Source organism: Hoplias malabaricus, chromosome 12, assembly GCF_029633855.1.
Source record: "Hoplias malabaricus isolate fHopMal1 chromosome 12, fHopMal1.hap1, whole genome shotgun sequence".
NCBI classification, from domain to species: Eukaryota; Metazoa; Chordata; class Actinopteri; order Characiformes; family Erythrinidae; genus Hoplias; species Hoplias malabaricus.
In genome coordinates this window covers 8,776,455-8,791,756 of record NC_089811.1, presented here as the reverse complement: position 1 = coordinate 8,791,756, position 15,302 = coordinate 8,776,455, and the positions used below count along the sequence as shown (strand labels likewise).

Here is a 15,302-nt window from a genome sequence, read left to right as displayed (position 1 = left end):
ACGGGTTTACGGTTGTCGGTGCTGTCCGCGCGGAGCCGGGTTTGAGGAAGTGCTTTCCTTTTGTTCCAGTGTTTGATGCGCACAGCGTCAAAGCAGCGAAGTTGCGCTCGAGAGGCGGAGCGCACGCGTGGAGAGGGGTGTGTGTGGGGGGGTATTAAGGAAAAAAAAGAGAGAGAGGCAAAGAGTAAGAAAAAAGAGAAAGCACGAGATAAAAAGATGGAGAAAGGAAGAAAGAAAAGGCAACGGAAGGAGAGATAGAAGGAAATGAACGAATGTATGTAGAACAACGTATGCAGAGCAACAAATGGACTACAGTCTGTAAAGTCTATAATTGCGGAACTACAGAGTGTAGAAACAAGGAGTTGGCTTTAAAGACCAGAGTGATGACCCCTAGTTTGCATTTCCACCCACACATGCAAAATTAGGCAAACACACACATCAGCAGTTAAAGAGCAGCGCATAGTGAAGTCAAAGAAATGAGGATCCCTTAAAACGTGTGTGTGTTTGTTGTTTGTGGGGTTACATTATTGCAGTGATATTCATCTTAATTTGCCTACACATGTCCAATATTCACTGCGTGAAACCTTGGACATAAATAATATTTGCATATACGATAAATAGGGTATTTTACTACTACAAACCAAGCAAGAATAATCAGGAATAAAGACAGACTTGCCAACAGTTTCAACGAAGAGCTCAAACGTTTGTTAGCCTTTGTCTCCACCTAGTGGCTATTAATGTTTATTACACAGAAGGACATCCAGTAAGTACAATTCTTTCAGTTTAGTCATTAATTAAATTTGTTCAAAATTTACTTTGTCAAATAAATGATCACAAACCATTTTATTTATTATTTTTATTCATTATTTTATTGTACACTACACATTATTCTATGCTACACATACATATATATATATATATATATATATTGGCGCGAGTGGGACAGAAGATACAGCTATTTTTCGCGTATTTATAAAACGTATACATGTATGTGTGTAAACCAATATAAATACGCGAAAAATAGCTGTATCTTCTGTCCAACTCGCGCCAAAATGATCCGTGTTTACCGGCCCGTACCATTTTTACTCAAGGGGTGGTGGAGGTCAGACAAATTTTACTTAAATTGTTGAATGCATAAGTTAGTCTGTGAGCTTTCGAGTCGTTGCAGTATCGTGTTTAATATTAAAACTCACATATATTCTTGCTGAAAGTTTAGGAAATGTCGTTATTCTAAATATTCTACAACATGTACAACCACCCTTTATCGTTCTCTAGTAAAGACTTCCCGCCATATTGTCGTTGTGCTGCAGGTCTTCAGTCTCTGATTAAAAACATTTTAAAAAAACATTTTTAAGAATGACAACGAAAAAGAAACGCACACCACAGACAGTCAACGACAGCTGGGTTCTTATCGCTGCAGGTATGAGCGTTTTAAATGCTGTTTTGTTTGTTTAAATACTACAACCTTCTGTAAAAGTTACCAAAAACCAAGTTCGCAGGCTTTTATTTTGGAATTCTTCAGTCCACCTTAAATCGTGCAGCGGTTACATTCAATCGCACCGAGGTGACCGATTGTTATTATTGCACCATTTAAGGTGGAACAGAGAATTCTAACAGTAAAGCGGGCAAACGTTCTTTAAAGTGTTTAGGCTCATAAAGACTGATGTAGAATTATTTAAAAAAATCTGTTGTAGCATTTTATTATTTCTCTCTCTCTCTCTCTCTCGCTCTCTCTCTCTCTCTCTCTCTCTCTCTCTCTCTCTCTCTCTCTCTCTCAAGTCATATTTATTTATGTAGCACATTTTAAAGACAATCTGTGTCAGCCAAAGTGCTGCAAAATAAAACCAACTAACAAAACAAAAACAGATAAAATTGTAAAAACATACAAAAAAAAATCTAAAAATGTGTAAGAGTTACTGATTGCAAGATAACAGAATCAGGGCAGAACAGATGACTGAAAAGTATGTTGTGTGAAAAGTGTGTGTTGTGCTGGTACGAGTGGATCAGACACAGCATACATCTACAAGGTGGACCAGGTGTGGTCAGAGTGTCTACTAGGGTGGACAGTCGGTGGACATAGGGTTTACTTTTAACACTTTGTTATTGTATATTTGTGAACAGAGTCTGCGTGGAAGACACATGATGGCGATCCTACCTTCATTAAACTCAGGAATCCAGCCACAGGTTGTATTTTATATTTTATATCTACTTTTCATACCATCGTGCTTTGCATCTGTCTGGGATTATACTACTTTATGCTCCATGGAGTTGACTGCATCATTATTGTCCCTGTGGTCATTTAGACACATGACTAACATTCCTTCTGTGCCATAGGTGCTGCATCCCAATACTTTTTCAGCAGTGGAGATGAGTGTGTGTTTGAGGTGAAGGCGTTCTCTGAAGATTTCCGCTCTTGGTTTATTGGCCAGACTGTCCAGAGAGGTGAGGACACACTGAGAACCTGTTGTCCAGGACAGTGCTGCATACACTCTTAAAAACAAGGGTTGCTAAAAGGAATCTTTGTGGAGGAGAATTTCTTTAGATTCTTTGAAGCAGTGTTTTACAAAAAAAAAAAAAAAAAACAGCCCTTCAGGGCAATACAACTTTGCACAATTTTATTTTTTACCATTTACTTGGCACAAGCATAGTATAAATATTGGTGTGCAACTTATATCTAACATATAACATTGTTGGACAGTTTTAATAACACTCGTTCGTGTATATGAATAAGTTAATATCTGAAAGAATTGTAGCTTTTTAGTATTTTGAAATCAGTTTATCCTTTAAGCATTTAAAATCCTGGTAAATTCAGTCAGTGCCTGTTTTAAAATATCAAAGCAATACAATGGGCTTGTTTTTTTGTGTGGATTTCTATAAATCTGTTTCTCTGTGTGTGTGTGTGTGTGTGTGTGTGTGTGTGTGTGTGTTTTCGTAGATGGCAGAATAATGTACGTGACCCCAATTGATCCAGTATTTCTTCTGTTGCCATACCTACAGCGCGGTGGAGCAGAGGTACACTCACACTTATCTATCTATCTATCTCTATCTATCTATCTATCTATCGTTACACTTATATAGCGCCTTTCTAGACACCCAAGGACACTTAACAATCCACACTGCTCGGAACGCTCAGAACACTCAATCCACACACACTGGCGAGAAGCGGCAGCCAAACACGCGCAGCGTACTCTCGACCAGGAACGACCATCCACCTGGAGAACTGCATGGGGCATTAGGGTTTAACCCAGGACAGAGCGCCAATCCATATCTGGGCTCACGCACATTCACTCACACACACAGACATTCATTCACATACACACTCATTCACTCACACACCAGGACATTTTATTATAGAAGCCAATTCACCTACCCTCCATGTTTTTGGACTTACCATATCATATGTATCATGCAACATACTACTCAGAGTTTTCATATAGACAGTAATCATTTTACACTACAACTTAATCAGAGTCATAGTTTTTAACACTGTTAGATTTCACTCTGTGTTGTGTACTCCATTAGAGGAGTGTAGAATGCCTTAATTCCATCTTACAGTAAAAGTCCTCTGAATATTTACTGCAGAGACTATGTTCATCTGGCTTTGTAAAAAAAAAAAAAAAAAAAAAAAAAAAGATTATTGTTGCAGGTAAACAAACAACGCACTGTCACACAGGCTTGAGGTTGCAAAGTGTCCCTCAGCTTTGCACAACATTCGCAAACATCAGTACTTGTGTTAAAATGACGCTTGCAGTAAAAACATTGCTTTCTCATAAAACGATGTGGGTAAATGTATAGAAATAGGAATCAAGAACACTTTGTTATTCTTCTCTTTCAGGGTCATGTGGGTCTAAAATAATAGTCAGTGGTGTGACCCAGTTGTGGTTATTACCATTTGAAAGTATTGATGTACTTGATTAAATGTACCTTGTTACTCACCTATGAATGAAACACACCATCTTCCACAGGGGAATTTCCAGCAATTGCAGCAGTTGGTGGTGGATGAAGATTACCCAGGATGCTCCAGGCTGTTGAATTGCACACAGGCTTTGTCCTCTGTTCACCATGTGGCAGATGAGAAAGGTACTCTTGTTTCTACATTTTATGGCCTAAAGTTTTTAGCCACACTCTTATATCAGGACTTTGACTTTGTCTCTAATTTTCAGAGGCAAACTTTACAGTACATGTTGCAACATTTCTGTGAGGATTTAATGGCAGCCACAAGAGTATTAGGAATCCCAATTACTGATGGTTGAAAGTTGGAGCTCCATCACTGCAGAAAACAGTTTCCATGCGTCACTGTGTAAAAGCTGATGGGCTTTCTAGTCTCTAGCCAATGCCACTTAGCGTGGTGATATTAGGCTCATGTGCCACAGCTCTAGGGCATCCCTGTCTAATGGATGATGCTTTTCTGTAGAGATCACACAGTGCAAATTAAATGCATGGAGTGTGCCTTTAAAAGAAATGCATTATAACACTTAAACACTCATTAGAAGAGGTGTCTGCACACTTTCAGATTTTTGCATATTTAAGATTGGGGAAGGGATTGCAGTTTTTTTGTGACCTGTGTGTGTGTGTGTGTGGTAGTTATGGGTGATCGGAAGTTTCACAGATATAATCAGGAGAAGACCATGGAGTGGCTGAAGAAGAAGGTTAGTTGAGTTTTGCTGCATTACAAAATTAATTAACGCAGTTCCTGGCTGATTTATAGAGCATTACTGCAGACCATCTGTTTATTGACAAAAGCTATTTCTTTATTAATTGTTTTCACATTAAAATCACAGTTTGAAAGAGTGCAGTTTTTAAATGGCAGGCGCTGCAGTTTTATTTCTAACCTGCATTGTCAAAAGTCATTTGGGGACTGTTTAGCAGATATATCAAAGTTAGGGAAAGTAGAGGCAGTTAGACACTGCAGTGTGGACATGACCATAACCTCAGTTGGCTGACCATCCAGCAGATGACATTCATTGCCCTAAAGGCTAATCTTCTTGGTCTTTGGTTTGAACACCTTCATTTATAGGAAAATATATTTGGTGTGTGTGTGTGTGTGTGTGTGTGTGTGTGTGTGTGTGTGTGTGTGTGTGTGTGTGTGTGTGTGTGTGTGTGTGTGTGTGTACTTAAACTAATTACTAATGCAAAAGAATGAATATAAACACAGTGTGCAGTGGTCATGCTTGCTCACTAAACAGTAGGGCTGTCTCAAATACAATTTTTAGGGCTTTGGAGCTTTGGTCACATAAGCTTCATGGAGTGTAATCTGGTCTAATGTTATTAGGGACTTTTATGTTGACAAAGCTGAATACGGGTGGAGTGCTGTAGCGTCTGAATACAAATGAAGTGGAGCATTGCCTTTTTTCGATATCAACGTTTATCCAAAAATACGAATACACGAATCTCAAAATTCAAAAAAATGAATACCTTCCCAATGAACAAATATTCAGGGCTAGCTCTGCTGACCAGTGTGTCTGTTTTCACTGTATTGCATTATTAGCCAGTAGCTAAGAACCTATTTATATTTTCCTGAACTAATATATATATATTTTTTGTTTTAGGTTCAGAACACAGTGAGTGCCCTGAAGAAGAGTGATCTCTCTGTGGGTGAAGGAGTGAAGTCCTCTACGTTTGTCCGAGTCAAACAGGAAACAGATGCCACTGAGGGTAAAGCAGAGAGAGAGGGTTGTCGCTTTTTCCCAAATCGTCAAACCTGTTTAACAAAATAGTTTATAGAATTATTGACGCTTATAAAAAGTTTGACATGCTGGTACATTTGCTGGTTTCCTCCGGGTGACTGTCTGTGAGGAGTGTGGTGTTTTCTCCCTGTGTCCACATGGGTTTCCTCCGGGTGAATGTCTGTGAGGAGTGTGGTGTGTTCTCCCTGTGTCCACATGGGTTTCCTCCAGGTGACTGTCTGTGAGGAGTGTGGTGTGTTCTCCCTGTGTCCACATGGGTTTCCTCCAGGTGACTGTCTGTGAGGAGTGTGGCGTGTTCTCCCTGTGTCTGTGTGGGTTTCCTCCGGGTGACTGTCTGTGAGGAGTGTGGTGTGTTCTCCTTGTGTCTGTGTGGGATTCCTCCGGGTGACTGTCTGTGAGGAGTGTGGTCTATTCTCTCTGTGTCTGTGTGGGATTCCTCCGGGTGACTGTCTGTGAAGAGTGTGGTGTGTTCTCCCTGTGTCTGTGTGGGTTTCCTCCGGGTGACTGTCTGTGAGGAGTGTGGTGTGTTCTCTCTGTGTCTGTGTGGGATTCCTCCGGGTGACTGTCTGTGAGGAGTGTGGTGTGTTCTCCCTTTGTCTGTGTGGGTTTCCTCTGGGTGACTGTGAGGAGTGTGGTGTGTTCTCTCTGTGTCTGTGTGGGATTCCTCCGGGTGACTGTCTATGAGGAGTGTGGTGTGTTCTCTCTGTGTCTGTGTGGGTTTCCTCCGGTTGACTGTCTGTGAGGAGTGTGGTGTGTTCTCTCTGTGTCTGCGTGGGTTTCCTCCGGGTGCACCGGTTTCCTCCCACAGTCCAAAAACACAAATTGGTAGGTGGATTGGCGACTGAAAAAGTGTCCTTAGGTGTGAGTGTGTGTGTGTGTTGCCCTGTGAAGGACTGGCGCCCCCTCCAGGATGTATTCCCGCCTTGCGCCCAATGATTCCAGGTAGGCTCTGGACCCACCACGACCCTGAACTGGATAAGGGTTACAGATAATGAATGAATGTATGAATCAATGAATAATTAACTCTGAATTGTTTTACAACACTAAAGCCTTCTCAAACACAAAGCCCTTTAATGTTTTTATTTTGACTCATTTTATCTGCATAAAATCCAAATGCATAAGAAATATGTTATTTGAAGGATATACATTCTGTATGAAGTTAAAGTAGTCTGTTCTTCATTCAGAAGATTATCTACGATACGCTCATGGACTCATCTCGGAATACATCAGTGAAGAGCTCAGTAAAGTCCTTCATAAGCTCTTGCAGTAAGTATATATACACACACACACAGTAAAATCATAGTTGTAGGATATAGGTACTTTTACATTTGCACTGATAAAAACACCCAATGCACCTCTTGTACCTTCTGTAAGGAAATATTACACCATGCTTTTATTTTTTTATGACTGATTCTGTAAATTTATTCCCCATCTTTTCATTGGCAAACTACCAAACCATCTACATGAAGCTGTGGTTCATTTTAAATTATATATAAGTGAGGCACTGGTAGGTGAAGCCTGATTTTACACACCCAAACTGATTCATCAACTGCGCTCAGATCTCTGTTTCCACATTTCATGAATATAACAAAAAGTTGGTTCCTTGGTTAGCGCAGGCTAAAAAGGGCATTTTGGTGATGAACTGGGTTTAAAAGAGTGCAGTGTGTGAAAGACTGATATAAATAAAATAATTGCTATCACAGCAACAAAGGTTTCTTTTTTTTTGGTCTGCTCAGATCTCTAGAATAGAATATCAGAGTGCACGTTGTGTGCTATAAAAGTGTCCTGAAGTATTGCAAAGGTTTATTTTTTGCCACATGAACCACCATAAATCCATGGGTTCCTTTTAAATCCAAATAAATATATTGCAAATCCAACAACTGCTGGAATAGCTACACAGGAGTATATCTGTTTTTTCTGAATACAACTGCCTTCCTTTGTGAACAGACTTCCAGAAATATCCAGCCCTAAAGAAGCAGAGCCTCCTTCAAAGGTACAGTTTCAACTCTTTTATGTTTTAATTCCTGTAGCTTTGCTAAGTAATGCATGTTTTCCTTCAACTTTATCTGCTTTGCATTTTGAATTAAATCTTTTTGAGGCTTTGATTTTTTTGGGTGTAAAGCTTGTAAAATCGCAATAGAATAGCATACCCTGGAATGGAACACACTGGAGCAGCTGCAAATGAGCCTAAGCTCACCATGCCCAGGGCCAGGTGTGGGCTAGAGGGGTTTAAAGATCCTCCAGTGCTCACTAGAGGCATGGAGCTCCATCCAGTCCATTTGGGACAAACCTGCATAGTGTTTGTGATCCAGACCTAGACATAATCATCCAACATCAGCACTAGATCTCACCAGTGTTCTAGTGGATGCCATAAAATCCTCAAAGCAATGTTCCAACATCTCATGTTTGACAGAAAAGGAAACTGTCTGATAAAGCGGTGGAGGCCGGAGAAGACTACACCAAATTCAACAGCGCTGACTTCGCCCGAAAAGTGAGTGAGAAAATAGACGTGAAGTCAGTAGGAGATGTTTTTTTTTCTCTTTGCATTTCACTGATGATTCAGGCTTTGCTGGAAGCTCCATGGGCACCACATGGTTCAGCAGTCTGTCTTTCATTCTGTCACTCCTTGTTTCTGCCAGGTTTCCGTTTTAATATCTGAGCTATGACTTTCTTAATATTGGAATAATTAGATGTTGTGTTTTTACCGCTAGCCTCCAAAGAAGATGACGGCCGCTCAGAAGTCTCTGGCCAAAGTGGACAAATCTGGCATGAAGACCATGTCTGCATTCTTCAGTCCAAAAGTTAAACAGGAGAGGAACTGATCGTGTGTGTGTATGTATTTTTGTTAATAAAGTGGAAAATGGGGAGATGTACAGGCTCTATAAAGTCCATTTTGTAGAAGATGATGCTCAGGATTTTAACTATTTAATTCCTCATGTTATACCTTCTACTGCACTTTGTGCTTTTGTATTAATGTTATAAGGAGTGTTTCCGCCTGCAGTTCTTTTGAATGAATTGGCGCAGTAGCAATAGCATGCGTTGAATTATGAAAATAATTCATATACATTATCCTGGAAGGGCCATGAAATACTGGTTTACTTAGTACACAGAATGTGTTTGTTTATACATCAAAAATATGGGCAGTGTGTACAGATAATATCAGCAAAGCAGTGCAAGTCTACTTCACTTGGATGGTTGGTTACAACATCTGACACCTGTTGGTTTGTTATTGTGGGGTTTCCCTGATGTGGCCTGTCAAAAATATAAATGTTGTTTCCTCTTTACTGTGAAAAAGAAACTAGCATTGCTTGCATGTCTGTTACCGAGAGTTTATTTAAAAAGAACAAGCTCTTCTCTCGCCATGAGGATTTTCTTTTTACGACACATCATCTCAAATCATACTTACAGAGAAAACATCTAGAAGCCTAAAGGCCACTTGGGTCAACTGATTAAACAGCCCTTGAGTGTAACAAATAAAGGCACTTGGTAAAACAAAACATCTCAGTACTTTTCCACGTTTTAAGGTGGAATAATGCAGGACAAGAAATAAAAATCCTCAGGACACTGCTCCAAATACCTGTCATCTGTGGATCCATCAGAAGTGAAGGAGAGGGAGGCTACCCCTTTGGATGCACCTCTGCTGAGTTTTATGGAGCTCCTAAGGTGCCGTGGTTGTATTTCATAAGTTGTGCCCACTAAATAAGATATTGCAGCCACAAAATAATATTCTGAGGCCACAACATATTATTTTATGGCTTAACCAACTTATTTTATGGCCACGCCAACTCCTCACAGACAGTCACCCGGAGCAGGAATCAAACCCACAACTTCCAGGTCCCTGGAGCTGTGTGACTGCGACACTACCTGCTGCGCCACTGTGCCGCCCGTAACCACATTGTACTGTTTTTTTTTTGCCCTAATATTTTATTTTGTAGCCACACGTTTTTAAAAACAACACCATGTAACCTTTGGGGCTCTGTATGGTTTTGATGGTCCATGAGGAATATAGGACATTATGCACTCAGCAGCCACATAACACAGGATCCTGCACCAAGAGCAGGTTCTGATGTTCACTATGAACTAAACTTTGCCAGGTTTCATTCTTCTAATCCACAGCCAATACCTTGAGGGCTTAAGATCAGTGACAAAAGAATCAGAAAGAACTTAGGACCCTGTTGTGCTTCTCAGCCCCTGAGTGGCAGGCGGATTAATCAGATCGCTGACAGATCAGTAGACAAATCTCTATCTGAGGTTTGTACGCATGAGAGGGTCCAGTTACTCGGGCTGGATGGCTGTATGAACGGAAGTTCTATCTGGAGCGGCTTGGTCATGCCCTGATGGAGGTCTGAGCACGGTGCCAGTAAGAGCTACTGAAACTGAGACTTGACCCTGGATAATTGATGAAGCTGGGCCAGAGAGAGAGCTCCAGGACTCAGATTTTACGTCACCGGGCTCCGTTCCATGTTTCATAACAGATGACTCTGCTCGATGCTGATACACCTTTTTCATGCTGATGAGTAGTCCAGGGTGTAGTGTATAGACGTGAGTGTGATACTCAACAGCAAAGTCACTTCCAGAGTTTGTACGATGAATCTTTAAAGATACAGGATAAGGGACAGAGTTGGTAATATGGATGATGTAGTCCCGTAAAACTGAATTCCTTAATAATAAAAATTATTTAGCTTCTGAAAAACCTCTGCTATAGCACGCTGCATGAAACAAAGAAGTTCTAAAACCAATAGAAGCTGTTTGTAGCACTGAGCTTCACAATAGCAGTGGGACACAACTGCAGTAGGTTGTTTGCAGATGAAATCACATTACTGCGTGAACTGCAGATGGAGGCAGGAGGGGTTTTTATACACAGCTCTGCCACACGCTTCCATAAAACCCGGAGTTTGTGTCATTTACAGTCGTTCAGAATCATTTCAACTGAGAAAACACAAGGAGCTTGTATCAAGAACCAAAGGCTGTTCAAGTGGAAAAAAAAATGCAAGAATTTGATTGAAAAATGGCAACAGACACCGCCTGTGAGCCACTGCCTGCGCTCAGAACTAAATGCAGTCTTGTTTGTATTTAGTTGTGTTTCTTGTCCATGTTTTTAAATCTCTCAACAGTGCACACACTGCACCAACACAACTTTATATAACACAACACCTACTTCCCACAGCCGCACGATGCTGGAGTCAGCTTTTATTTCACCACCTCTTTATTCACTACCTTTAATTCCACCTTAAATAGAGCAGTCTGTGTCTGACTCAACATTTAAGGTGGAATGGAAACTTGACTGTGAGGTCTGTGAGGAGCCCTGTGGAGGCTGTGGGTGTCACTTCTGATGGATTTAACACATAACATCACTTTAGATAAACAACTGAATGCTTTATTTGCTCTGTAAAAACCACAGGATGATTAAAGACAACCATACCTCAGTCATTGAGGAGCCCGTTGGTGCCGAGGTCGAATTGAGGTCTAAAAACAAGCAATGGAAATGCTAGTTCATGGCTGGGCTTTCTCCAGTGCTAGTTAACAGATATAATAAACCTGCTCACCCCCCACACGTTTGACTGCTCAGTTCTGAGGAATAGTCATGTATCTTGTATCTGGCCTACTACACTAGTACTCGAGTATCATCCACAACCAGGGCCAACCACAACAAACATGGACTTCCTTTGAAATCACACAACCTGCTTGTATTCCTGCAAGGTCTTCTACCAAATATTTCAGATCATGTTTAATGGCTTAAATGGCTTCCCTGTTTTTTGAGGCCACACAGGAACTGAAATCAGTCTGGTTTAACCTCAGTAAAGGGATGTTCTGTTCCATATGGGAGAAATTCTCTCTGGATCTTGAGGCACTTCTCACCACATGCTAATCTTTCTTCTTCAGCTTGGGTTTGAAGCGCAGCGTCTGGAAGGCACTCTCCACCACTTTAGGAAGGTGAATGGGGTTTCGCTGCAGACGCCTGGTGCTGCCCGTAGTCCCTCCAACCACCTTCTTCCATCCACCTTCATTCGTGCTCTTGTCCGCCTGCTTCAGACGAGACTCGTCCATGGAGATCCGCCGAGGGTCCCGCAGAACCCAGTTGGAGTGGAGGTCGTGTTCGCTTGTGCTGGTAGCCACTGGAGGAAAAGAGCATGAAAGTTAGTGTCATTCATAGTAAGCACTTCCTGTTTTCTTTATGCCATGAAATTGTTTAATATTGATAAGGCAGGTCTGAACAATGAACTCTCATTTGTACCAACAAAGTCCACATCTGCATGGCCATCATCCACAAGAGGTTTTCTGGCACGTTCAGAGTCGCAACTGGCAATAACGGCATCGAAGAACTGCAGTGTGTCCTCTTCACTGGGGATGGGTGGAGCTGAGGGTTCTGGACTTGGACGCTTTGAGACATTCAGAGAAAGACAAGGAACAAGATCACATTTAGTGTTTGTATAAGTCCTCACAAATTATGTCAACATTCGGCATCATGCCTACAGCAGGAACATCGGGTCCTAGCTAGTTTTCCCTCTGAGAATAATCACTGCTAGTGTGTCCTGTGGTAAAAAAATACACTCCTTAACCTGAAATAAATATTGAGCTAACACTGAATTTCCCTGGGAAGGCATATTGGCGCAGCAGGTAGTGTCAAAGTCATACAGCATCAGGGTTCTGAGGTTGTGGGTTCAAGCCCTGCTCCGGGTGACTGTCTGTGAGGAGTTTGGAATGTTCTCCTCGTATCTGCATGGGTTTCCTCCGGGTGCTCCGGTTTCCAAAAGCACACGTTGGTAGGTGGACTGGTGACTTAAATGTGTCTGTGTGTGAGAGTGTGTGAAGGACTGGAAGCCCCTCATGGGTAACTGGATAAGAGCATATAGACAATGAATAATTTAAGTTACCTAGGTAACTTCTCCAAAATATCTCATAAGACTTATATCATGCTTAGCATTATTAATATTTTAACTTGTACAAAACAGGACAAAACACATATGGTTTAAAACAGGGTGTAATAGCAGGGATATTTGAAAACAGCATTTCGTTTCTTCAGAGAAAACTTTGGCTTTGGCCAAAATGGCTCCCCAATCCCTCTTTAGTATTGTGCTATATAGTAAAGCACAATAGTAGTGCGAGAAACACAAGTAAATCCGGACAGTTTCACTGTCTGTTGCTTAGTTACAAAGACACAATGCGTCCTGGTCCACATTCAGCTTACGTAGTGAGTTACAATGTTCACTATCTATTACGAGTGCATTGTGGGATATTGTAGTGGTCTCGAAATAACACTTAAATACCACTTTATGATTCAGACTCTCAGAGAAACAACCAGACACAAACTTTATTGCGACAAGGGGCACTACTTCTGAGGTCCACAAAGTTTATTTTAAAGATATGGTCTCAGACGGGGTTAGAAAAGGTGTGTTCAACCCAAGCCCACCTGAGGGTGATTCAATTTACCTGTTAAATGCTACGATTGGTGGAAATGTTTAGCTATCAGACTGCTTTGCGTAACTGGTAGTTTATACCATACAGTGGAGGTCAAAGTTTCCTGACACCACGGCCAAGAAAAGTACCTCCAGAATCCAAACACAAAATCAGTGAAGACTTACCTGGACGGGTCTGTGTTGTGTTGGCCGTGGTGGCTGCGGTGCAGGCTTTTTCTTGCTGGAGATGGTCTCCTGACGTTCCAAATACTTAAGGTCACTGATGCTTTTGGTATACTGTCGTCGGAGTGCCACCAGTTCCTGTAGGTACTCCAGACAGTTCTGGTTCTGAGAATAGAGCCATATCCTGTCCTCCCGGCTGTGATAGTAACACAGAGCTGTACTGGACTCCACGCTGACCGCACTAACACTTCGCTTCAGAGTCGAGTCCTGCCTCACAGTGCTCTTCTCTCCAACCACAAGCATAGACGTACTGCGTACCAGCTTTACGGTGCATGCACTGTGGTAATCCTCCCGTGTCCGATGCCCATTGTTGGGGCGGAAAGCGGCATTGATTTTCTTGAACATCACTGCCAGAGAAACAAAGAGGTCCTCGATATAAAATCAGTGAGATGCTTTTCTGAACATTTCTTCAGATCTCCATCCATTCCCTCTTAGTCATGATCTTCTATGCGTCAGAATGCACCCAGATGTAACAAGACCAAAGGTGAATCCTTCTCGCCAGACACGAAAAAACAAGCAGCCATTTCTCTTCCATGTGTTTCTGTTAGACTGTTTCTGTCTCTGTAGCAACCAAGTCTGTAACTCCAACCCTGACTTTAATAATGGATCAGCCCTGAACATATTAAACTACAGGTAAAGCAGACGTGTTGGATACAGCAGCTGATGGTCTCTAGGAATGACTTCAAAGTTACAGACTTTAACAAGTTCAGGAGTTCAGACGTTTTTGGCACCCTCAGTTTTTGTTCTCCATTGCTTGGTTTGGAAAGAAAGCAGCTTCTTTATCAAGAGCTCCCTTGCAGCAGGTGATCTAGACACCTGAGCCCGACCACCTGCTGCTGGCTAATGTTTCCCACCAAGTGCTGTTTAAGACCCTCGTCTGATCACTGCACAGGTCAGAAACAGGAGATCATTTGGACAGTCTTCATTTGAACATTACAGCACTGTCCAAAACTTGTTAAAACTTTTAGGCGCCTGAGATAATGAGATTTATAAAGCTATTTATCTCAGCACTTGTTCAAATAATAATAATAATAATACCCCCCCAAAAAAACCAAACAAACCTAAACACTTCTAATTTTAGGCTAAAGAGAAATTCTGTATTCTCCAGTATTCTGTGTGTGTGTGTATATATATATATATATATATATATGTATGTATGTATGTATGTATGTATGTATGTGTTGGTTTAACCCTTTCCACATCTCTCCTCATGACAGTCCAGTACTATTTAAGGTTATCATCCAATCGCTAGTTTTAGTTTTAATAAATATTTTTATTAATTCCAGAGCCTAACTGGAATCACTGGGCACAAGGCAGGACCACACCCTGGAGGGGGCGCCAGTCCATTGAAGGGTGACACACACTCACACATTCAGTCACACACCCACAAATATGGACACTTTTGTGTCGCTAATCCACCTACCAACATTTGTTTTTGAACCGTGGAAGGAAAGCAGAGCACCTGGAGGAAACCCACGTGGACACAGGGAGAACACACCAAAGTAACCCAGAGTAGGCCTTGTATATGTTTTATTATATTTAATTTTATACAAGCACCACACACAATTTTGGGCGGCACAGTGGCGCAGCAGGTAGTGTCGCAGTCACACAGCTTCATGGGCCTGGAGGTCGTGGGTTCGAGTCCCGCTCCAGGTGACTGTCTGTCAGGAGTTTGGTGTGTTCTCCCTGTGTCCATGTGGGTTTCCTCCGGGTGCTCCGGTTTCCTCCCAGAGTCCAAAAACACACAATGGTAGGTGGATTGGCGACTTAAAAATAAAAAAAAAGTGTCCTTAGGTGTGAATGTGTGTGTGTGTGTGTTGCCCTGTGAAGGACTGGCGCCCCCTCCAGGGTGTATTCCTGCCTTGCGCCCAATTATTCCAGGTAGGCTCTGGACCCACCACAACCATGAACTGGATAAGCGCTTACAGATAATGATTGAATGATAATATTATGCCTAAGACGTCTGCACATTTCT

At 41.7% G+C, this 15,302-nt stretch overlaps 2 protein-coding genes across 4 annotated transcripts; one reads left to right on the top strand and one right to left on the bottom strand.

Moving 5' to 3' along the window:
- The first annotated feature begins 1,093 nt into the window (after positions 1-1,093).
- rnaseh2b (ribonuclease H2, subunit B) lies at positions 1,094-11,588 on the top strand. 3 transcript variants are annotated; one of them, XM_066640981.1, is made up of 12 exons: positions 1,097-1,420; positions 2,122-2,184; positions 2,335-2,442; positions 2,936-3,012; positions 3,966-4,080; positions 4,585-4,649; positions 5,550-5,655; positions 6,872-6,953; positions 7,635-7,680; positions 8,101-8,178; positions 8,399-8,519; positions 11,571-11,588. In XM_066640981.1, exons 1-11 carry the CDS (start codon positions 1,357-1,359, stop codon positions 8,507-8,509), a joined length of 915 nt encoding a protein of 304 aa, XP_066497078.1. In that variant the 5' UTR covers positions 1,097-1,356; the 3' UTR covers positions 8,510-8,519; positions 11,571-11,588. The 3 variants fall into 3 exon arrangements, with proteins under 3 accessions (XP_066497079.1, XP_066497078.1, XP_066497077.1); XM_066640982.1 differs by lacking the exon at positions 11,571-11,588 and having other exon boundaries at positions 1,094-1,420; positions 6,875-6,953; positions 8,399-9,162; XM_066640980.1 differs by lacking the exon at positions 11,571-11,588 and having other exon boundaries at positions 1,098-1,420; positions 8,399-9,159.
- LOC136663996 (uncharacterized protein C13orf42) lies at positions 11,553-13,672 on the bottom strand. The gene is made up of 3 exons (XM_066640983.1): positions 13,271-13,672; positions 11,923-12,067; positions 11,553-11,803 (listed from the first exon to the last, which is right to left on the bottom strand). The coding sequence occupies exons 1-3, from the start codon at positions 13,670-13,672 to the stop codon at positions 11,553-11,555; spliced, it is 798 nt and encodes a 265-aa protein (XP_066497080.1).
- Positions 13,673-15,302: the final 1,630 nt, after the last annotated feature.

What these genes read in the sequence shown, in the direction of transcription:
- rnaseh2b (XM_066640981.1), top strand. Translation starts at nt 1,357, where the DNA reads ATGACAACGAAAAAGAAACGCACACCACAGACAGTCAACGACAGCTGG. An exon ending in TACAGCGCGGTGGAGCAGAG is followed by an intron (nt 3,013 to 3,965) that starts GTACACTCACAC and finishes CATCTTCCACAG; the next exon opens with GGGAATTTCCAGCAATTGCA. An exon ending in GGAAACAGATGCCACTGAGG is followed by an intron (nt 5,656 to 6,871) that starts GTAAAGCAGAGA and finishes TTCTTCATTCAG; the next exon opens with AAGATTATCTACGATACGCT.
- LOC136663996 (XM_066640983.1), bottom strand. Translation starts at nt 13,672, where the DNA reads ATGTTCAAGAAAATCAATGCCGCTTTCCGCCCCAACAATGGGCATCGG. An exon ending in CACAACACAGACCCGTCCAG is followed by an intron (nt 12,068 to 13,270) that starts GTAAGTCTTCAC and finishes AATGTCTCAAAG; the next exon opens with CGTCCAAGTCCAGAACCCTC. An exon ending in TGCAGATGTGGACTTTGTTG is followed by an intron (nt 11,804 to 11,922) that starts GTACAAATGAGA and finishes CTTTTCCTCCAG; the next exon opens with TGGCTACCAGCACAAGCGAA.